Source organism: Crocuta crocuta, unplaced genomic scaffold (assembly GCF_008692635.1).
Source record: "Crocuta crocuta isolate KB4526 unplaced genomic scaffold, BGI_CrCroc_1.0 scaffold267, whole genome shotgun sequence".
Lineage (NCBI taxonomy): Eukaryota > Metazoa > Chordata > Mammalia > Carnivora > Hyaenidae > Crocuta > Crocuta crocuta.
Window position 1 is genome coordinate 707,095 of NW_027531899.1, and position 23,223 is coordinate 730,317.

General features: G+C 58.4%; 2 protein-coding genes across 2 annotated transcripts in view; both read left to right on the forward strand.

The window, feature by feature from the left end:
* Positions 1-8,234: 8,234 nt before the first annotated feature.
* On the forward strand, positions 8,235-15,718 carry PRX (periaxin). The gene is made up of 3 exons (XM_077773619.1): positions 8,235-8,376; positions 11,078-11,274; positions 11,922-15,718. The coding sequence occupies exons 1-3, from the start codon at positions 8,235-8,237 to the stop codon at positions 15,516-15,518; spliced, it is 3,936 nt and encodes a 1,311-aa protein (XP_077629745.1). The 3' UTR covers positions 15,519-15,718.
* A 3,191-nt stretch (positions 15,719-18,909) lies between these two features.
* HIPK4 (homeodomain interacting protein kinase 4) overlaps positions 18,910-23,223 on the forward strand; it is a 6,769-nt gene continuing 2,455 nt past the window's right edge. The window contains 2 exon segments of the mRNA XM_077773869.1: positions 18,910-19,533; positions 22,839-23,195. Coding sequence (XP_077629995.1) covers positions 19,069-19,533; positions 22,839-23,195 — 822 coding nt within the window. The 5' untranslated portion in view covers positions 18,910-19,068.

Sequence of the window (23,223 nt, forward strand, 5' to 3'; positions counted from 1 at the left end):
CCGGCCCCCCCCCCAGCCCCCCCATCCAGTTTGACTTCAGAGGTGACGCCTCCAGGAATCCTTTCCTGAGCCTGCCCCCCCACCCCCCATAGTAAATGTAGGCCTGTCAGTATCTCCAATGCCCAGCAAAGAGGCAGCCAGTTAGGGCTTGTGAATGTTTGTTGAATGAATAAATGAACAGGTGAAGGGTTGGATGAATCAATGAGAGGGAGAGAGAGAGAGGGAGAGAGAGACAGTGCACTGGGGTGAGGGGCTCCTCAGGCCCGCCCGCAGCGCAGATCATACCATTCCTTCCTCCCTTCCCAGGAGAAGGGTTCTGGCCACACCCCAACCCTTGGTGGCTGCCAGGCGTGGATGGCATTTCCCAGAGCTCAGCACATTCCTGCCTTCCCTGGCGGCTGAGAGTGGGCAGGGGGCATTTTGGAGAGAAGGGGGGAGGCCCCTAGAATTCTAGCATCCTGCCAACTTGTGCCTGGTCCCCGTGCCCTTGGGGGAGCAGGCCCCAAGCTCTCGGTGTGTGTGGGGGAGGGGTACAGGTCCACAGAGGGGCCAGGGGGCTGGTGTGAGGCGCGAGGCTGACAAACTGAGGGGAAGGCCTGGTGGCCGTGCCTGGCCAGACAATGGGACAGAAGCTGCTGACGTGCGTTTTGGGGGTAATCCCCGGTTTCATCCCAGCCCTGGCCCCAGGCCTGGGCTCAGAGAGCCCAGAGCGTCGGAGCCAGCGGCCGGGTGGGTGCGAGGGGCATGTGGGGGTACTTGTGCTCTCTGTGCCGCCCCCCGGGGTCTGGTGAGTCAGGGCAGGCTGGGGCCGGGGGCCGAGGGATCAGGGTGAGGCCAGGGGGCCTTGGTTTGGGAGTTGGGCAGGTCGGGGTTCAAATCCTGGGGCTACCAGTTACTTGGCGTGGGTGACTTTGGGTTTCACTTAGCGGCTCTGAGCCTCCTTGTCTGTTTCATGAGAGTTGCAGGGTCTCTGGGGTCCAGCAGAAGTGGGGTCAGAGCCCAGCTCCACCACTTCCTGGGTATGAAGTTAACTCCTGGGCATAATGTCCTCACCGTGTACCCTTGACTCTGGGAGCAGAGCTCTGGGTGCCCAGCATACTATTTAGCACATGATGGGTGTACCCCCCCCAACACGGAAACTCCATTAGGCAGAGAAGTGGGGCTCCCCTGTGCCCAGGCCCAAAGCCCCTCCCCCAACAGGTCTAGCCGCACCCCCCCAATTGTGGGACTAATAACGCAAATTTCTTATAAGTAGCAATCTGCACCAGGCACCTTTTCAAGTTTTTAGCCTCTTTTAATGCATCAAATCTTCCCGACAACCCCATGAAGTGGGCCCATTTTATTACCCCTGTTTTAGAGACTAGGGAAAGGGGGCCCTGAAGGATGCCCAGAAGAAGGTGACTAGGCTGGGATTTGAAGTCAAACTGACCAGGAGAAATAGTAGAAGGGGTTTATTTGAGGGGCCCCAGGAGCCAGTGGGGGGCCATGCCTTGGGCTGGAAGCCAGGAAATAATGCGAGTTGGGTGCTCAGCCTCCGAGTGGCAGTGGCAGTAGCGACGTGCGAGTCCCTGGATCGAGGCTCCCGGTGAAGGTCTCAGCCCAGGCCAGGGCGCAGCCTGTCTGGGCCTTCAAATAGCTCCCCGCCCCCTTTGCCGGTGGATGTAGCTGGGAGGGGGGGATGTTTGTTTCCCCATCACCCACTCCCTGGTGATGTCATGCCTCAGTAGCCAATGGCTGGGGTCTCTCCCTCCTCCCCCCTCCCCATTCCTTTTCCCCCCCAGCCTGGGGCTGAGGCTGAGCAGACGGACTGGGAGCTCTCGAGGTGTCTGGAGGCCTTAGTGGTAAGAGATCAGCCTGTCTAACCTGATCCTTGGCCAGGCTGAGAAGCGAAGGGAATGAGACCCAGGGCCCTGGGAGGTGCTGGCAGGTGCCGGGAGGGTACCTGGAGCTCCGGAGTCAGTGTGGTACAGGAGTTAAAGGCACGGACTTTGAAGCCAGACGCTGGGTTCAAATATCAATGTTCCGCTTTTTCTGGCTATGCAGTCTTGGGCAAGATACTGCACCCTTTGTACCTCTGCTTTTCCATCTGTGAAATGGGCTGACGGAGAGTAAGTGAATTGCTGCTTACAAGGAGCTGGGGCAGGATGTCTGGGGTGGAGCACGCTTGTTGGTGCTTGGAATGGGGTGCTGGGGAGGCAGCATTGATCCTGTTCATAGGAGGCTGGTGCCTGAGCTGGATTTTGTCCCTCACTCAGGGTTCCCCTTAGGTAACAGAGAAAGTGGGGCCACTGGTGAGCAAAAGCTGGATACGAGACACACAGCTTGAGACACACAGCCTACCCTCCAACGGCTGTCAGAGACTAGTGTACATTACCCGAGCACTGACTATATACCAGGAATATTCAAGGCACCTGCTGTTATTTCGTGAACCCACAAAGCCACGCTTAGTGGCTCCATTTCACAGATGAAGAAACTGAGGCCCTGAGAGGTGAAATACTTTGCCCAAGTATTCAAACCTGAGAAATGCCAGAGCGGGGACTAACTGAGGGAGCTGGGAGGCCGCTGCCAGCATGCCCCCCCCCCACCCCCCTGCCTCACAGATGGTCTAGGGGCCTAGATGAGTCTGGTCAACTTCTCACCCCCACTGCTGAGGGCGCCAGATCACTGGCAGTTAGGGAAGCCGAGGCTCTGGGTGGAGAGAGCTCGTAAATGGGGTTGGCATCAGCCATGGGGGAGAAGAGGGTACAGAGGGTCAAATCTAGGGTTTTCCTCAGCAGGCCCAGCTCCGTTGAAGGGCCCTGGGCCCAAATGACAGGCACTCGCCCCAGCCACTCTGAAAGGCATTAGCGGCATCCTAAATGGGAATCTACAGGCATCCTAAATGGGAATCTACGTGGCACCTTCCCTAGGGAGGTATTGTGAGGATTTAATGAGCCAAGATAAGGAAGGAACTTTGCACATAGTAAGTGCTCCAGAAATGGGGACTCCAGAAATTCTGGAAGCTCAGGAATGTACCAGGGGAGTGCCATGGCCATGCACCCCTCAAGAATGGCTGTTGGCATCTGGGGGGCCCCTGCCTGGGTTTGATTCACTGGGGGAACCCCATTAAATCTTCCCCTAACATGGCCAGAGACCCCCAGGACTCCCCCCCCACCACTACCCTCCCCTGCCTAGTGGGATGGGCAGGGCTGGGAACAGAGAGTGCCCAGGGTGGAGGGGGTTTCCTTCCGAAGCCACCTCCACCCCACACCAGGACCTGGGTATGTGGCTCAGGAAGGGCACAGTTGGGCTAAATATAACCTGGGTTGGGCGGCTGTCCTGGGCAGGGATGAGGAAGGAGGGCACTCTCTCCTGCTCCCGCCCCAGCTAAGCTTCTGGTGCTAGCCTCTGGGTGTGACCGTCGCTGCCCTGGCCTGAAACAGGGAGCTTGTGGTCCAGGAGAGCCTCCTCTCCATCTCCACCACCTCCTACACGTACCAGGCTCTCCCCACCTCCAGCTCAGGATGCGATGTCGTGTTGGGGACTCTGGTTTTCCAGACCACAGTTCAAGCCCCGACTCTTACCGCGATAGCCTGTCACTGTGATATCTTAACCCTAATTTTCTCGTAAGTAAAATGGGGGTACTGAGGCCACATCTGTAAAGTGCCTGCCCAGCCCGGAGTTGGCACCAATGAGGTCCTTCTAAAAATGCCTGCTTCGGGGGCACCCTCAATCCCCACCCCGCCCTCCCCAGTGGTTTTGCTGCTTGGGTGCCTCCAGGGCCCAGAGCCACCAATGCAAGTTCAGTTACAGAGTTGGGGGTCAAGGGCAGGGTCTTGGCTGTGTGACTCCAGACAGGTGACTTCTCCACTTTGAGCCTGTTTCCAACTCTAAAACAGCCACCACATTCAGGGTGATTTTGAGACTTACGGGTGCCAGTTCAGGGGAAATGCCGCAGATGTGGGAGCTGAGGGCTCAGAGGGGAGGCCGGGGAAGCCCATGGAAACCAGGATTCCTAGGAGGGCCAGAGAGAAGCCCTCTGATACTGTGGGGTGTCTGCCAGGGGAGTGGGTACAGCTGGAGCATTGAGGGGTCCCTGTGCCCTCTATCTTGGCCAGTGGTGGGCTATGAAGAGCCATTGTGCGGCTGGGGCGGTGGGTGGGCAGGGGCGGAATGTGACTGGGCACAGCAGATGGGCCATTGTTTGAGGGAATGTGCCGCGTGAGGCCTGACCTTTCCCTGTAGAGTGGGGGTTGGCGGGTTGGCATGCCAGGTGGGGGCTGGGAGGTCAAGGCCAGCGTTGGCTTGGGGAGGGGGGTGCAGAACAGTATCCATTCCCTTTTCCCCAGAAAGGTCTGTTGGGAGTCTGCATGGGAACCCCAGGTCTGCCCCCTTCTCACTGTGCTGCGTGACCTTATGTGACGTTCTTGGCCTCTTTGAGGGGCTAGGGTTTTCTGCAGGGAGGAGCACAGGGCTGATGAAGAGTGACCATGACACCTTTTAGTTATTATCATCCGTATAAGAGCCTGAGACTCTCTGATCAGTTCAAGTCCTGGCTTGGCCATTTGTGACCATCCGTGGCTTCCCTTCTCGCAGCCTCAGGTGTCTTTTCTGTTAATGGGCTCAACAATTGTATTAACCTCACAAGTGCGTTTTGAGGTTTATGTGCAACGACCCTTATGGGACCTTTGACACAAGATCGGCACCACAGAAGTTCTTGGTAATAATAATAGCAAGTGCTTCTGATAGTTATCACTTCTAATAGTGATTCCATGAACCTGGAATTTAATATTTACCAACTTATTTGACAAAGTAGGTGCTCTCCTTCTCCCCCATTTTATTTGTTTGTTTGTTTGTTGTTAAAATTTCTTTAAATTTATTTCTGAGAGAGACAGCATGAGCAGAGGAGAGTCAGAGAGAGAGGGAGACACAGAATCTGAAACAGGCTCCAGGCTCTGAGCTAGCTGTCAGCACAGAGCCCGACACAGGGCTCGAACCCATGAACTGTGAGATCATGACCTGAGCTGAAGTCGGATGCTTAACCGACTGAGCCACCCAGGTGCCCCTATTTTATTTACTTTTTAAAAAAATGTTTGTTATTTTTGAGAGAGCGCGCGCGAGCAGGGGAGGGGCAGAGAGAGAGACACACACACGCACAGAATCCGAAGCAGGCTCCAGGATCCGAGCTGTCAGCACAGAGCATGACGCGGGGCCCAAACTCATGAACCTCGAGATCATGACCTGAGCTGAAGTCGGAGGCTTAACTGACTGAGCCACCCAGGTGCCCCTCCCCCATTTTAGAGGAAGCTGAGGCACCGAGAGGTGAGTGATCTGCCCACAGGGAATATGTAGGAGTGGTTACGATGGGTTCAATGGGTTCGTGGTGAATTTGGCTCAGCCCAGGTGTTGGGTAGACGGGTTCTGCTGTCAGACTGTCCTAGGAGCCAGCTCTGGCTTTACTGTGTGCTGTCCAGTAAAAAGGTCTCCTCGGCCTCAATCTCCCCGCCTGCACAATGGGGATAGAATATTGACAGAGTGCAGAAAGGGGCAGACACTTAGGAAGCAGTTGGTGGGGATCAGCTGATGGTAATGCTCACATTCTTCTTCTTAGAGCCCCGGACCCAGGAGGCCCAAGGAGCTGGAGGTGACCCTGAGGTGAGCATTGGCCGGTGCCACATGCGCCTCCCTGTCCCTCCCTGGCCTGCTTGGAGCCTCATGCCCTGGTCTCTTCCTGGCAGGCAGCAAGACCCCGGAGGAAAGGCGCGAGCCCCGCAGACGACTGTGCAGTACCCCAGGCTGGGCTCCTGTTAGGAGGGGGTGCCTGTGCTCAGGCAGCGGTGAGAGGGCAGGGGTGGGGGCCCTGCTCCCCTTCTGATACCCATCTTGACCTCTCCCTCCATGCCCCGCCTCCCCCTCTCATCCCCTCCGGGCCTCAAGCCTCCGTCCCTGCCCCCGACAGGCTCAGAGACAGCTGCTCCATGCAGAACTGAAGCTGGTCCTGCAGCAGAAGGGAGAGAGGAAGCAGGAGCCCGGGGCCCAGGTGACTCCCAGCAGCGCCATGGAGGCCAGGAGCCGGAGTGCTGAGGTGAGCGCCCCCCGTGTCTTCCAAGGGGACTTCCGGGACCTGGTTGGGGGGGTGCCGCACAGACTAAGGCAGCAAGAAGGCAGACACTTCCTGGTTCTCTGTGCCTCAGTCTCCCCATCTGTGAAATAGAAATAGCAACAGAGCCTATTTTATGNTAGCACAGTGCCTGGGACAGACTTAAGAGTCCAAGCAGTTCACTTATCCGGGCATCACAGTTACACTAATAAATGAGCTAAAGAAAAGTAGGCAGAAACCTTTCATTGGAAGAGAGAGGACGGTAGAGGGCGTGTTAAACGCACGAGCTTTGAGTGCACAGGCTTAAATCCCAACCTTGCGACTTTAGCTCTACACAGGTGACCCTGAGGGGCGCCTGGGTGGCTCAGTCGGTTGAGCGTCCGACTTTCGCTTAGGTCATGATCTCACGGTTCGTGGGTTCGAGCCCCGCATCAGGCTCTGTGCTGACAGCCAGCTCAGGGCCTGGAGACTGTATCCAATTCTGTGTCTCCCTCTCTCTCTGACCGTCCCCTGCTCACGCTGTCTCTCTCTCTCTCTCCTAGAAATAAGAAAAAAAAAACAAACCCAAAAAACAGGTGACCCTGCTTCCCCATTGGCAGACTTGTACGATGGTCCCCACCTCTGAGGGTGCTGAGGACTCACTCTTAAGCCATTTGCACAGGGCCTGGCATCCAGGAAGCCCACCTGAATGTTAGCCGTTGTCACCGTTACGAGAGAGAGTACTGGCTCTGACTCCTTCCAGGGGATGCGAGGCACAGAGTGGGTCCACCTTTCCAGGAACGAGGCTGAGGCTGAGGGGTGGCCGGCAGAGATTTAAGTGCAAGGTCACAGCCTCCCGGGCCAGCCTATGGGCTCTGAGGTCACAGGCCTGGGGTTCAGGCCCAGCCGCTTAACTTGTGTGGCATTAGGCGAATCACTTTGCTTCTCTTTGTGTCCTCCTTTGAGTCCATCCAAGCTGTGGGAGGCTGAAATGAGATGCTGTGCATAAAAATGATCTGCTCAGGGCCTCAGGGTGGTGGTAATGGGCCTGCTGTCCTGGCTGCCATTACATGTTCCTCCCAGCCCTCTAGTCCCGGGGTCACTGCTGGGCCCAGACCTGCTTTCCCCGTTCCAAGCCCTAGGCTCAACCCCAGTCTACACCAGCCTTGATGCCCTGCCCATTACAGCACCCTCTCAGACCCCTGTTGCTTGACGGCTCAGCTCAAAGAGACGCCTTCCGGTACACCCATGTTACCCAACTCTACAGTAGGGAAATGGGTCCAGAGAGGGCAAAGTTCTCCCCCAGGGACACACAGCGGATTGAGTTCTTAGAGGGTTGGGGAACTGAGGTGAGAGCCGCTGCCTTTTCTAAGACCGGAAGTGAAGCCCGAGGGCGCCGCTGGGCCGGAGCCAGGTTAACACCATTTACAGTGAATACCAGGAATGCCACGTCTGCTGGTCCACCGCTCATTCTCCACGCACCCCCACCCAACACTGGAGTCTCTCTCCCAAAGGCGTTATGCAGGTCTTGGGGTCACAGAGTCCACAATTGGGAACAGTCACACACATTCAAGCCTCCAAGAGCCCAGTTCCACCCTCACCGCTCCGTCCTGCACCACTTAGGGGTCCAGCCCTTTCCCCAGAATCCCATCCTCACCCCACCCCTTGTTCTGCTGTTATTAAAGCCCCTTCCCATACCTCAATCCCACCCTTAGACTATGGGTCGCGGCCTTACTTCCAAGTATTACTCTCTAGCCACACCCTTCTCAGATTTTTGGCCCCTCCTCTGTGACCTGAGCTCCGTCCGCGCGCGCGTGAGGTCCGACCAAGCGCCAACCCCCTAGCCCCGCCCCCGAGCTGCCCCCGCCCCACGAGGGCACAGCCCCTCCCTATCAGGCTCGCCTCTCACCCACTTCTCAGGTTTCCTCTGGCCTCCCCACACCGCCCTTCCTCTGCAACCCCGCCCCTCGCCCCGCCCCCTTGGACAGCGGCCCCAGGGCTCCTCCCGGCTAGAGTGGACGGAACCGTGGAGCCTTGCAGCGGGTCCGAGAGATCAGGAGGCCCTCGCGCTTCCTTAAAGGGAAGATGCCGGAGTGGGTGGGCTCGCACGGCCGGCGTGAGCCGTGCCCCGGGGCTTGTAACTCGAGGACCCGTTTAAGGGCCGCTTTTAAGCGCGATGGCAGGTTCCGGGCGAGGTCCGGACCTAGCGCCCCATGCGGTGCCTCGTCGCCCACCTCAGGAGCTGAGGCGGGCGGAGTTGGTGGAGATCATCGTGGAGACGGAGGCGCAGACCGGGGTCAGCGGCATCAACGTAGCAGGTGGCGGCAAGGAGGGAATNCTCTGGAGCTTCATTAGGTCGGTTTGACTCCCAGATCTGCAGTTTAGTAGCTTGTGAATTTCTGTGTTTTGGTTTTTTCACCTCGAAAATGGGAATGATTCTAGTACTCACCTCATAGGGTTATTACACGGATCAAATGAGTATTTGAAAACGGTGCATAGCTAAGTGGCACATAGTAAGCACGATGTAAGCACTAGTTATTTTTGTTGTTGGGACTGGAGAAAAGAGGTGGAGTTAACAACTTGGAGGGGGTGTGGAGGGGTTCTTAGGGATGTTTTAGGTGACATAGATGAGGCCGCTGTGGTTTATTCATGCAACAACTATTTACTAAGTGCCTGCTATTTACAGATATTATTCTAGGTGCTCGGGCTACTGCAGTGAACAAAATAGACGACAGTCTCTGCACTTATGGAGCTTACCTTCTAGTAGGGAGAGACCTATCTGAGCAAAATCTGTAAAATACATAGTAAGTTAGAAGGCAATATGTGCTATGGGAGCCAGGAGGACAGTTATATTTTTTCCTTTTCTCTTTTTTTAGAGAGAGAGCGAGTGAGCCAGCTGGGGAGAGGGGCAGAGGGAGAGAGGGGGAGAAAGAGAGAGAGACAGAGAGACAGAGAGAATCTTAAGCAGGCTCTGCACTCAGCACAGACCCTGATGCGGGGCTCGATCCCAAGACCCTGGGATCATGATCTGAGCCAAAATCAAGCAATGCAATGGATGCTCAACTGACTGAGCCACCCAGGCACTGCAGAACAGTTGTAATTTTAAGGAGGATGAACCAGGAAGGGAGGAAAGGCCTGGTGGAGGACAGGGAGTGAGCTCTGTGGCCATTTGGAGGAACATAACATGCGGAGAGAACGGCCAGTGCAAACACCCCAAGGTTGGGGTATGCCTAACTTGATGGAGGAAAAGCAAGGAAGCCAGTGTGGGTGGAATAGAGTTAGAGAAGAGGAGAGTAAGAGAGAAGGCCAGAGAGGTAAGGAAAGTGCAGTTTTTAGAGGGCTTTATAGACCATGGATTTGGGCTTTTACGTGGAGGAGGAACATGAATTGGCTGTTTTGAATAGCATCCTGTATTAGCAGTAGGCTGAAGGAAGCACAGTGGGGAGCGGGGAGACCAACAAAGAGGCTACTCTGGGGCACCTGCTGGCTCAGTTGGTAGAACATGTGACTCTTGACCTCAAGGTCGTGAGTTTGAGCCCCACGTTGGGTGCAGAGATTCACTAAAATGAAATGAAATAAAGAGGCTACTCTGATTATCCAGGTAAGAAGAGATGGTGATTCTCAAAACAGTGTTAATGGAGTTGAAGAGAAAGGTTTGGATTCTGGATGTATTTTAAAGGAGAGGAGCCTTCAGGACTGGATATGGGGTATGATGAAAAGAGAGGGTTCAAGGATGTGTCCAGGGATTCTTGACCTGAGGATGGAGTTGGTAGTTCCACAGATGGGGCATTCTAGGGCTGGAACTTGTTTGAGGTAAGACCACATTGACAGTTTGGATCTGTCACGTGAGGGGTATCTATTAGACTCCAAAATGAAGATATGGAGGGGTAAATGGATATATGAGTCCAGGAGGGAGGGGAGAGTGCTGGCCTGGAGAGATACACTTGGGAATTGTCAGCCCATTTCTGTTCTTCAAACTCCTGACTCTGGACAAGCTTCCTAAAGAGGTGGATGTAGCATGTAAAGAGGTCCAAGGCCTGAGCTCTGGGACAGTGTGTCTTTAAGAGATCCAGGAGATGGGAAGGTAGTTTCCCAGGAGGCTGAGAAGGAATCTCCAGGAAGGTTCTAGAGGGTGTGTGGCACCCCAGAGGCCAAGCCAAACAAGTGGATGAAGGGGAGAGAGTCGTTAGGTCAAAGGTTGTGAAGTCCACTCAGATGAAGTCTGGGACTTGCCCATTGGACTTAGCTACACAAAGGTATGGGACCTTGAGAGAAGCAGCTCAAGGTTACGGGAGGGGGTGTCAGAAGTGTGATTGGAGACGTGGAAACATGCAGTTGTCCACATGCAGCTGGACAACTCAATGCATTTGCCATTAAGGTGAACAGATATGTGGAACAGGAGATCCGGGAGTGAGGTCAAGACAACTTTTCATATGGGATAAGTAATGCCATGTTATATGCTGATGGGAATAACATAGAAGAGGAGGACAAACTGATGATGTGGGGAGAGAGGGAAGAATTGCTCGAGGATGTCCCTGAGAAGGTGGCAGAAAGATTGACCTGAGGGAGGGGTGAGGACAGTTCATCCTTAGGAACTGGTGGAGTAAATTACCACAGGAGCAGGTGCGGGAGGGAAGTGGGGAGAGGGGGTGGGAATGAGGGAGGGGGTGGGAGTTTCTAGAAGTTCTTTTCTGATTCTTTTCTCTCAGTAAAGGAAACGAAGTCAAGTGTCTAAAACATGAGAATGGGAGAGGGAAGTTTTCCGGCAATGGGCGTGGCTCGAATGGGCGTGGATTTGCTGGGGAGGTGGAACTAAGGCCATGGGGCGGGGCTTCACGCTTGAGTATCTGGACCTCAAACTGCGAGGAACTTTGCTTCTCTGCGCTGGGAGGGGGCAGGATAGGCAGGGCCAGAGTCTTGGGCTGGGCCTCTGAGCTAGCTCCAGGGAAGTGGGTGGGGCCGGGCCTGGATGGAGCCTGGAGAATGCCCACGCCCCGCCCATCTCCGCCTCACCTGCAGGGGACCAGCTGCTGAGCGCCCGTGTGTTCTTCGAGAACTTCAAGTACGAGGACGCGCTCCGCCTGCTGCAATGTGCCGAGCCTTACAAGGTCTCCTTCTGCCTGAAGCGCACCGTGCCCACCGGGGACCTGGCGCTGCGGCCTGGGACCGTGGCTGGCTACGAGATCAAGGGCCCACGGGCCAAGGTGGCCAAGCTGGTACGCGTGCTTAGCCCGGTCCCAGCTCTGGACTGCCCCAGCGATCCAGTCTCTGCGCCGTGAGCCCCACTCCCCCACACCATGGGCCGGCCTTGCCCTCTGTCTTGTCACTAACCCAACTCTAATCCCACCCTCTGCCTCCTGTTCTCCACCCCTAAGCTCCTCCCTGGGGAGGAGGACCTACCCATCTCAGACCAAGGCCTTCACCCACTTTGGAGAGGCAGCAGCTCTAGGTCCTGAGCCGGGGCGGGGCGGGGGAGGGACTCCAAATCAGGGAGGGCAGGTTCAAGCCTGAGGGCTGCTCACTTACTGCTGAGTGACCCTGGACAAGTTTCTTTCCCTTTCTGGGCCTCAGTTTCCCCATCTCTAGAATGAGGGAATTGGGGAGAATCCTGGAGGAGCACCTAGAAGTCTTGGGTCCCAGGTCCTACACTCCTGTTGACTCACTGTCAGATGCTCAATGAAAGTCTTTGCCTTAGGGAGGCAGTCAAGGTGAAATGACAGGAAGGAAGTGGGGATGGCGATCTGGGGACAAGGTGCTTTGTCCAACACATTCCCAGCCTGGTGCAATACCAGCTGGGGATCCCCCTGCCTACCCCGAGCCTCCCACTGTCCCACCGCCTCCCGCATCTCTCCTCTCTCCCCAGAACATCCAGAGTCTGTCCCCTGTGAAGAAGAAGAAGATGGTGGTACCCGGGGCCCTGGGGGCCCCTGCAGACCTGGCCCCTGTTGACGTCGAATTCTCCTTTCCCAAGTTCTCCCGTCTACGTCGGGGCCTCAAAGCCGAGGCTGTCGAGGGTCCCGTCCCAGCTGCCCCCGCCCGCCGGCGCCTCCAGCTGCCTAGGCTGCGCGTCCGGGAAGTGGCGGAAGAAGCCCAGGTAGCCCGGCTGGCCGCCGCCGCTCCTCCCCCGAGGAAGCCCAAAGTGGAGGCTGAGACGGCGGCAGGAGCCCGCTTCACAGCGCCCCAGGTGGAGCTGGTTGGGCCCCGGCTGCCAGGCGCCGAGGTGGGTGTCCCCCAGGTCTCAGCCCCCAAGGGGCTGGGAGAGGTGGTCCGCCACCTGCCGAGCCTTGGACTAGGAGCCCCAGCCGCACCTGCTGTGGAGCCCGCAGCGCGGGGGATCCAGGTCCCTCAGGTGGAGCTGCCCGCCTTGCCCTCGCTCCCCGCTTTGCCCGCCCTGCCCTGTCTGGAGACCCGGGAAGGGGCTGCAGCGGTGATGGTGCCCACCCTGGACGTGGCAGCGCCCACCGTAGGGGTGGACCTGGCCTTGCCGGGTGCGGAGGTGGAGGTCCGAGGAGAGGCACCTGAGGTGGCCCTGAAGATGCCCCGCCTCAGTTTCCCCCGCTTCGGGGCTCGTGCAAAGGAAGTTGCTGAGGCCAAGGTGGCCAAGGTCAGCCCCGAGGCCAGGGCGAAGGGGCCCAGACTTCGAATGCCCACCTTTGGGCTCTCTCTCCTAGAGCCCCGACCCGCTGCCGCCGAGGCTGCTGTCGAGAGCAAGCTCAAGCTGCCCGCCATCAAGATGCCTTCGTTTGGCATTGGGGTCTCGGCCCCTGAGGTCAAGATGCCCAAGGGGCCGGAGGTGAAGCTCCCCAAGGCTCCTGAGGTCAAGCTCCCGAAGGTGCCCGAGGCAGCCCTTCCAGCCGTGCAGCTCCCCGAGGTGGAGCTCCCAAAAGTGTCAGAGATGAAGCTCCCGAAGGTGCCCGAGATGGCCGTGCCCGAGGTGCGCCTCCCGGAAGTGCAGCTGCCGACGGTCCCCGAGATGAAGCTCCCTGAGATGAAGCTCCCGAAGGTGCCCGAGATGGCCGTGCCCGAGGTGCGCCTCCCGGAAGTGCAGCTGCCGACGGTCCCCGAGATGAAGCTCCCGAAGGTGCCCGAGATGGCCGTGCCCGAGGTGCGACTCCCGGAAGTGCAGCTGCCGAAGGTCCCCGAGATGAAGCTCCCGAAGGTGCCCGAGATGGCCGTGCCCGAGGTGCGCCTCCCGGAGGTGCAGCTGCCCAAGGTCTCAGAGATGAAAGTCCCGGACATGAAACTGCCTGAGATGAAACTCCCTGAGATAAAACTCCCCAAGGTGCCTGAGATGGCTGTGCCTGATGTCCACCTGCCAGAGGTGCAGCTGCCGAAGGTGTCGGAGATGAGGCTGCCGGAAGTGCAGGTTCCGAAGGTCCCAGATGTGCAGCTTCCAAAGGCACCCGAGATGAAGCTGCCCAAGGCTCCGGAGCTGCGGTTAAAAGTCGAGCAGGCAGAGGGGGTGGAATTTGGCCTCAAAATGCCCAAGATGACCATGCCCAAGCTGGGGAGGGCAGAGTCCCCACCACGAGGCAAGCCGGGCGAACCAGGGGCTGAGGTCCCCGGGAAGCTGGTGACGCTCCCCTGTCTGCAGCGGGAGGCGGGCACCGAGGCTCGGGTGGGTGTCCCCTCTCTCTCCCTGCCCTCAGTGGAGCTAGACCTGCCACGGGCCCTCAGCCTGGAGGGGCAGGTCCCAGCAGCTGAAGTGGGCAAGGTGGAGCGGGCAGAGGGCCCTCGCGTAGCGGCAGGGGTCGGGGAAGTGGCCTTCCGGCTGCCATCCGTGGAAATCGTCACCCCACAGCTGCCCACGGTGGAAGTGGAGGAAGGGCAGCTGGAGGCGATGGAGATGAAAGGCAAGCCCTCCTCTAAGTTCTCCTTGCCCAAGTTTGGACTCTCAGGGCCCAAAGTGGCCAAGGCGGAGGCTGAGGGGGCTGGGCGAGCCGCCAAGCTGAAGGTGTCCAAGTTCGCCATCTCGCTCCCCAAGGCCCGAGCGGGGACTGAGGCCGAGGCTAAAGGGGCAGGGGAGGCAGGGCTACTGCCCGCCCTCGATCTGTCCATCCCGCAGCTCAGCCTGGATGCCCATCTGCCCACGGCCAAGGTGGATGTGGCCGGGGCTGACGTCAAGCTCAAGGGGCCCAGGTTTGCCCTGCCCAAGTTTGGGGCCAAAGGCCGGGACACGGAGGCGGGAGAACCGGCGTCGGGGGTGGCCGAGTTGGAGGGCAAGGGCTGGGGTTGGGACGGGAAGGTGAAGGTGCCCAAGCTCAAGATGCCGTCCTTCGGGCTGGCTCGAGGAAAGGAGGCCGAGATCCAGGGCGGGCGTGGCAGCCCAGGGGAAAAGCCAGAGTCCGTGGCTGGCCAGCTTAAGATCCCCGACGTGGAGCTGGTCACCCTGGGGGCCCAGGAGGATGGGGGCGCCGAGGGGGCGGCAGCCGTCAGTGGAGTTCGGCTCTCGGGCCTGCAAGGGTCCACGGCCAGGCAGGCAGCCACCGAGGGACAGGAGGCAGCGCTGAGGATGCCCCTGGGCATCTCCTTGCCCCAGGTAGAGCTGCCCAGCTTCGGGGAGGCTGGCCTGGGCGCCACCCCCGGGCAGCAGGTCAAGGGTGCAGCCCCTTTGGCAGAGGGCACAGCAGGCTACAGGGTCCAGGTGCCTCAGGTGACCTTGTCTCTGCCTGGCGCTGGAGCCCAGGTGGCGGGTGGTGAGCTGCTGGTCGGTGAGGGCGTCTTCAAGATGCCCGCTGTGACGGTGCCCCAGCTCGAGCTGGACGTGGGGCTGAGCCGAGAGGCGCAGGTGGCTGAGGCAGCCACGGGCGAGGGTGGCTTGAGGCTGAAGATGCCCACCCTGGGGGCCAGGGCCGAAGCCGGGGAAGAGGGGCCCCCAGGGGCCGAGCGCACCTTCCGCCTCTCGCTGCCCGATGTGGAGCTGTCGCCACCTGCTGTGAGCAGCCACGCCGAGTACCAGGTGGCAGAGGGCGAAGGGGATGCTGGACACAAGCTGAAGGTGCGGTTGCCCCGCTTCGGCCTGGTTCGGGCCAAGGAGGGCGTGGAAGAGGGCGAAAAGACCAAGAGCCCCAAACTCAGGCTGCCCCGAGTGGGCTTCAGCCAGAGCGAGGCTGTGCCTGGGGAAGGCTCCCCCAGCCCGGAGGACGAGGAGGAGGAGGGTGGCGGGGAGGGGACCCCCGGGCGCCGAGGCAGAGTCCGAGTCCGCCTGCCTCGCGTGGGCCTGGCCGCCCCTTCCAAGGCCTCTCGGGGACAGGAGGGCGACGCAGCCCCCAAGTCCCCCGGCGGGGAGAAGTCACCCAAGTTCCGCTTCCCCCGGGTGTCCCTAAGCCCCAAGGCCCGGAGCGGGAGCGGGGACCAGGAAGAGGGTGGATTCCGGGTGCGGCTGCCCAGTGTGGGGTTTTCGGAGACGGGGGCTCCAGGCCCTGCCCGGTTGGAGGGGGCTCAGGCTGCTGTCATCTGAGGCCCCCCCCCCTCCCCGGGGCTGAGGGAGAGTCCCCTCCCATCTTCCCAACCCCGTCTAGTCCTCGTTTTCTGTGTGACATAACTAGCACTAACCCCCAGAGGGCCGGGAGGTGGGGACTGACCTGACCGGGAAGAAGGCCGGGGAGGCAGGACTGCCTGTATCTTGCCAAGCCATGTGAATAAAATAATCCAGAGGTAGCCTTGTGTTCTGTTTCCTCTGTGTGTGGGGGTGGGGAGGGTGGGAGGGGGCAGGGAGCAGGAGAGGGTGGAGGGGGTGCAGGGAAAGAGGTCCCCGAGGAGGAAGGAAGGGGGCTTGAGCCTGACCTGAGGAGAGCTTGCGTTTGGGGGACACACAGGCCACCCCTGGTCTGGAGAGGGTCAGGGAAGTCGCGTAGGGGGCGGGGTGGGAAGGGGCCTGCCCTAGCCATTCAGAATTCCCAGGGGCCTCTGAGCAAGCCCCCTCTGCTGGGGACTCTGCCGGTTCTGGGGGAACCCTGCCCACCAGGACGTCCCTGGGGGCGCCCTAAGAGAGCAGGATCGCTACCCATCTGCCCTCTGCTGGCCACCTTCACACCCACAGGAGTAGCTCCACGTCCTGGCAATCCTTTCCTGTCTGGCTGGTTTGACTGTCCCGGACACCCTTGGCCCCCTCCAGGAAGGCCCCTCCTGGTCCCCTCTCCCGGCTCCTGGGCTCAGAGACTCCACCCCTGATACCTGGCTGCCTCTTAGGACTAGGTCCCAGGGTCCTCAGCTGCTATCAGGGCTGGGCTTTGGCTCCTGGGGACCGGTCCCCACTCAGGATCTAAGCCCCCACCAGGGCCTCCAGGTTCCTCCACATTTCTCTCTGCGATGCCCGATACCAGACCAAGAAGACACTCCATCTAGTCGGAGATGTCCCCCTGAAGCCCCCATATCAGCCCCTCCACTCTCATCACATCTGGCTATGCCCTCGAGTTGTCACAGACCCCTGATTTACCCCAGCCCCCTTCTCCTTTAAAACTGGGCTCCCTTGGGGCGCCTGGGTGGCTCAGTCAGTTGGGTGGGTGGCCGACTTCGGCTCAGGTCATGATCTCACGGTTCGTGGGTTTGAGCCCCGCATCGGGCTCTGTGCTGACTGCCAGCTCGGAGCCTGGAGCCTGTTTCAGATTCTGTGTCTCCCTCTCTCTCTGACCCTCCCCTGCTCACGTCGTGTCTCTCTCTCTCTCTCTCTCAGAAATAAATAAAACATTAAAAATATTTTTTAAAAAAGTCTCGCTCAGGTCCCTCCCTGGTTGTGTACTTTCTCTTCATTCCTACCAAACATGGCAGGAATTTACATTCACGGTGTGCACCCTTTGCTTAGCCCCCCGGCATTTTGGGGGTTTCCCCTCCCACCACGGCTGTGCTGTGAGGGTCCATAGTGACCTCTCTGTGACCATGCAGAGGGCTTCCTCTGCTTCCATCGTCCTGACTCCTCAGGGTCCCTTCCTCCTTCCTGAACACTCTCTCTTCTCTCTTCCCCACTCCCTCTCCCTCCTCATGCCCCTGGGGCCCTCAGGACTCCTCCCAGGCCCTCATCCAGCCCTTCTTTAACACTGGGCTCCCCAGTTTTGTTTTTTTTTTCTAGGAGAGAGAGACAGCGTGAGCAGGGGAAGGTCAGAGAGAGAGGGAGTCACAGACTGAAACAGGCTCCAGGCTCCGAGCTGGCAGTCAGCACAGAGCCCGACGCAGGGCTCGAACCCACGAACCGCGAGATCATGACCCAAGCGAAAGTCGGACGCTTAACCGACTAAGCCACCCAGGCGCCCCTGGGCTCCCCAGTTTTAAACACCTTTAAAACACCCTCCCCAGGCCATGTCACCCTCCCTGTGGTCCACACGGGAATCCAGTGGCCTCTGTACACCACCCCTGGACGACATCTCCCGGGCACTGGGAGCATGTGTCGGGTAGTGGTTCAGAGTTTGCCTCTAGAACCAGACTGCTCGAGGCTAAGCCTGTCTCTGGGACCCAGCTGGGTGACTGTAGGCATTTTGTCAATTTCCTTGTGTCTTGATTTTCTCTTTCATAAAATAGAACTATTACAATGTATGTCATGGGTGGCTCAGCCCATTAAGCGTCTGACTTTGGCTCAGATCATGATCTTGCAGTTAATGGGTTTGAGCCCCACCTCGGGCTCTGTGCAGACAGCGCAGAGCCTGGAGCCTGCTTCAGATTCTGTCTCCCTCTCTCTATGCCCTTCCCCTGCTTGCGCTCTGTCTCTCCCCCTCTCTCTCAAAGATAAATAAGATTAAAAAAATAATAAATAAAACATGTCATAAGGATCAGATAAGGCTTCTAAAGCACTCAAGACATGTCTATATATCTCAGTGCCCAAGCTTCTTTTTTATTTAATTTTTAAAAATGTTTATATATTTTTGAGACAGAGAGACAGAGTGTGAGCAGGGGAGAGGCAGAGAGAGAGGGAGACACAGAATCTGAAGCAGGCTCCAGGCTCTGAGCTGTCAGCACGGAGCCCGACATAGGGCTCGAACCCATGAACTGCAAGATCATGACCTGAGTTGAAGTCGGATGCCCAGTTGACTGAGCCACCCAGGCGCCCCTCAGTGTCCAAGCTTCTAATCTGACACCAGCATCTTCTCCCCTAAAGTGCTCCTTATCCGTATCCCAATCTCAGGGACCATCCTTGAGCCCTGGACCTTGTTCTGGATGGTTCCTTCTTTCCCCCACAAGCTGTCAGTCCCACAGCTTGGCCTTCTGTGTCATATACCAGCCTCCTCCCCTGCACCCCAGCCCTCTCTCACCTGGGCTCCATTCCAGGCTCGGGCCTCCACTTTCATCCCCTCCACTCTCCTTCACACAGCAGCTTTCTGATGCTTCAATCTGATGCTGTCCTCCCCTGCTCACAGTCCTTCTGTGGCTCCCCAGTACCCTCAGATAAATGTGTCCAAATTCCTTAGCCTGTCATTGGAGACCTTTTACCACCTGGCCCTGCTTCAGTGACACCTCCCCTGTGGCAGCCACAGGCAGGCGTGGGTGTCTGCTGAACACAGGCAGGCACACACACACACACACACACACACATCTCCCCAGCCCTTCACCTCTGTTGAGGAATGTCCCAGTCCTCTGGCCTAGAAGTCCAGGATCAGACTTCCTTCTCAGTCAACCCTTCACCTGTCCAGCCCCTCCAGGGTTCCACCCCTGGGTGGGGGAGGGGGCTTGACCTGCCACCCCCCCCCCATTCCAGCCTGAGGCTCAGGTCTCCGACAACAGAACCAGAGCCACTCAGCAACGCTAGAACCCATTCGGGGGGGGGGGGGCGGCCTGGGGCCCCTCGTCCCAAACCAGGAGGGATTTGGGGGAGGGGTGTGGCCCTTGGCAGACTGGCAGTGTGGCCCTGGGGGCTGGGGGTTGCCAGGGAGGTGGGGGCGACCCTCAAAGCGGGAGGCACGAGTGCAGTCCTCCTTCCCCCACTGGGGGGGCCTCTGAGCCGTCATCGGGGCAGAAGGCTTCAAAGACAAAGCCTGTGGGGCAGGGGCGGCAGCAGCGGGGTGTCTGGTGACAGGAGCACCATGGCCACCATCCAGTCGGAGACTGACTGCTATGACATCATCGAGGTGCTGGGCAAGGGCACCTTCGGGGAGGTGGCCAAGGGCTGGCGGCGAAGCACGGGTGAGATGGTGGCCATCAAGATCCTCAAGAACGACGCCTACCGCAACCGCATCATCAAGAACGAGCTTAAGCTCCTGCGCTGCATGAGGGGCCTGGACCCCGAGGAGGCCCACGTCATCCGCTTCCTCGAGTTCTTCCACGACGCCCTCAAGTTCTACCTGGTCTTCGAGCTGCTGGAGCAAAACCTTTTCGAGTTCCAGAAGGAGAACAACTTCGCACCCCTCCCTGCCCGCCACATCCGCACGGTCACCCTGCAGGTGCTCAGGGCCCTGGCCCGGCTCAAGGAGCTGGCGATCATCCATGCCGATCTCAAGCCCGAGAACATCATGCTGGTGGACCAGACCCGCTGCCCCTTTAGGGTCAAGGTGAGTGGGGCGGCCCTGGGATGGCGGTGGCCCTCGTTCCTGTCTTCCCCCAGCCCTGGACATCCTCCGGTCGCCAGGGGCTCCCTTGTCTCCCCTCCCCCTCCCTCCCCCCCAGAAGTCTCCCCTGCCCTACCCTGCCCTTGATGCCTGTACCCACCTCCTGGTCCTAAAATCCTCCCTGTCTCCCTATCCCGATTCTGACATCCTGTCTATCACAGACCTGACGCCTCTCGTCCTTGTCCAGTCCCTAGCTCACGTCCTCTGGCCCAGTCCTGTCTTTGTGGGGCTGACATTCTGGTGGGGGAAACGGAGTCGCCAAGACAAATGAGTCAGATATGGTATATGAGTGAGAAGGAGAAAAGATAAAGCAGGGAGGAGGGTGTGGGGTGTTGACTGGTGGTGGCGGTGGTGATGCTGGATGAAACTGTAGACAAGGCCTCACTGGGAAGGTGACACTTGAGGAAAGTCCCAAAGGAGGGAGGCAGCCATGTAGACATGTGGGGGGAAGCATCTGGGTGGGAGGAACAACTAGTGCAAAGGCCCTGAGGTAGGAGCGGTCTGAATTTATGTGTTTGAGCAGCACCCCAGAGCCCAGAGTGGCTGAGCAGGGTGAGAAGAGGGAGGTATGGGGATCTAGGAGGTGATGGGGCCAAGGTCATACAGGGCCTTGTGGGCCACAGTGAAGACTGGTTTTCTTCTCTGTCCGATGGGGCCACAGGGGGAGGCTTCCGAACAGAGGGGAGCTGAGAGCTGGCTCAGGTGTTCACAGCGTCCCTCTGGCTGCTTGAGGACTGTGAGGGGCAGGGACAGGAAGGCAGTGAGGGGGGGCCCTGCTCTGCTCCAGGTGGGAGGCGTGGGTGGCTGGGACGGGGTTGGGGTTGCGGGGAAGGGACATGGTGGGTGCGTTCTAGGGTAGGCGTGGAGCACTGACTGATTTGCGGACTGATCTGTGTGAAGTATAAGCCAGGACCTGAGCGGGGTGGAAGCCTGATGGTCCAGGCGACTGTACGGACGGCAGTGCCGTTCTTCACCACAGACGGTTTGTTCATTAACAAGCATTCACTGAGCTCCTGCTCTGGACATGATCCCGTACTGGGCACACAGAGGCACCTCCGATGCAGGTCACAAGCCTCTGGTCTCCTCCATCCCATTCCTGGCCCCTCTGTCTGCCTGCATCTCCCCCGTCCAGCCCTGATACCTCCGCCCGGCCCCTCTGTCCACTTCTGGGTTTGTCACTGTCTGATGACAGGTCTGAGCTAGAAGCACCGTGAAAGCAGCCGTCGGCATCTCCCAGCACAGGGCTGTGGCAGAGACAATGCTAAGTGAATGTCAGAGTCACAGGGAGATACGGAGTCATGAAAAGGCAGATCATTTTGCCCTAAGAGATGGAAGGACAGAGACCCAAGGAAAGAGAGACGCCCACAAACACCGCAGGAGAAGAACGGGACAGATCCACAACACCTGGCTAGTGCTGGCACCCCTCTCGTGTTTGTGGGATGGATGGATGGATGGATGGATGGATGGACGGATGGACACTGAGTGCCCAGGGTCCTGCAAGCTCTCTGAGATTCAGGCCTCAGCAGTCTGTATTTAGAGTCAGGATTAAGAACCATTTCACGATACCACCTCCTGCAAATAGAAGGTGAGGGATGGCTGAATGACAAGCAGAGAAACTCAGAGAGGGAAACTGAGGCAGGGACCAAGGTAGAGTCTTGGAGATTCGGAGCGCACATGGCGCACGGCGTTGGGAGAGACAGACTTTCAGCCATTCACGGTGCTGGTTCAGCAGGCGCTCATCAAGTCCCTGTTGTGCTTGGAGGGCCTGAGAGGGCCGTTCACGGTGCCCGATGGTGAAGACGGAATAGGGTCGGGGCTTCAGGGAGGTGTCTTCCTAGCAGTGACACAGAGATGGAGAGGGAGAGAGACACCGAGAGATGAGAGGCACAATGAAGAGCCAAACAATGAAGAGGCAAAAAAACCACAAAAAACTAAGAGAGTTACAAACAAGGGGCCGAAAGAAAGAATGGCAGGGACATAAAGCCCATTCATTCATTCAATCACTCACTCATTCTTTTTTTACATTTTTTTAAATGTTTGTTTTTGAAGAAGAGAGAGACACAGCGTGAGCAAGGGCAGAGAGACAGGCATAGAATCCGAAGCAGGCTCCAGGCTCCAAGCTGTCAGCACAGAGCCTGACACAGGGCTCGAACCCACAGACCGTGAGATCATGACCTGAGCCCAAGTCGGATGCTTAACTGACTGAGCCACCCAGGCGCCCCTCATTCATTCACTCCCTCACTCTTGACTGAGCCCCTAACTGTGTGCTGGGCACTGCTCTAGGCATCTAGGGAGCCAGCAATGAAATAGACAGAACCCCTGCCCTGCTGGGACTCACCCTAGCTGGGTAGAGAGACAATGAACTCAACTGAAAGGCAAAATATATGATGTGTGAAGTGGTGTTCAGAGCTCTGGAGAAAAGGAGAGTGCTGGGAAGGGGGAGGGGAATGGTGAGGCTTTTCACAGGAGGTCATGCTGAGGAGGTAACATCTGACTGAGATGAGAGAACTGTGTGTGGACATCTGGAGGAAGAGCATTCCAGGCAGAGGGATCAGCCAGTGCAAAGTCCCTGAGCTTATTCAATGCATCTGGCTTATTCAAGGGACATGAGAGGCCCGTGAGAGGGGGGGAGCGGGGGTGGGGGGGAGGTGAGGGCAGAGAGGTGATGGGGCAGATTGCTCAAGCCTTGGGGGCCACAGTGAGGTCATGGGCTTCCATCACAGGATGTGATAAAGACACAGAGGTTTTCTGAGCAGGGGAAAGATGTACTCTGACTCAGGTCTTCACAGGATGGCTCAGGGTGCGTACGATGAGGAGATTGGGGCGCTGAAGGAGGAGACCCTCAAGGAGGCCCCCACATAGGTCTCAGTGGGAGATGACTGCAGACAGGATGGGGGTGGGGGCGGGGAGAGGAGGTGGGGCTGCAGAGCGGAGAGATTCCGGGTCCATCCAGAAGGCGGAGCCAACAAGATTTGCTGATGGACAAGGTGTGGACCGAAGGACAAAGGGAGGGATCCTCACCCTCACGGGCATAAGTTCTAGAGGAAAGAAACAAACGGAGGGACAAACACCCAAACCAGAGACGCAGACTGGCAGAGACAGGGGCATAACTGAGAGATAAAGGCTCCCAGACACAGCGACGGTCAGATGGCAGACGCAGAAAGACACTGGCGAGAGACACCGGGGAGGCCTCGGTCGGCTGCCCCTGTCCCTTGCCCTGCCCACCCGCCTGCCTCCCCCCGATGCAGGTGATCGACTTCGGCTCGGCCAGCATTTTCAGCGAGGTGCGCTACGTGAAAGAGCCTTACATCCAGTCGCGCTTCTACCGGGCCCCCGAGATTCTACTGGGACTGCCCTTCTGCGAGAAGGTGGACGTGTGGTCCCTGGGCTGTGTCATGGCCGAGCTGCACCTGGGCTGGCCCCTCTACCCGGGCAACAACGAGTACGACCAGGTGCGCTACATCTGCGAGACCCAGGGCTTGCCCAAGCCCCACCTGCTGCACGCCGCCCGCAAGGCCCACCATTTTTTCAAGCGCAACCCTCACCCCGAGGCCAGCAACGCTTGGCAGCTCAAGTCCTCAGCCGACTACCTGGCTGAGACCAAGGTAGGGGCGCCGGCGGGGGGAGGGCAGG

Coding starts and splice junctions, on each gene's coding strand:
- PRX (XM_077773619.1), top strand. CDS start 8,235: ATGGCAGGTTCCGGGCGAGGTCCGGACCTAGCGCCCCATGCGGTGCCT. Junction 8,377..11,077: donor CAGCGGCATCAACGTAGCAG/GTGGCGGCAAGG, acceptor CCTCACCTGCAG/GGGACCAGCTGCTGAGCGCC. Junction 11,275..11,921: donor GGGCCAAGGTGGCCAAGCTG/GTACGCGTGCTT, acceptor CTCTCTCCCCAG/AACATCCAGAGTCTGTCCCC.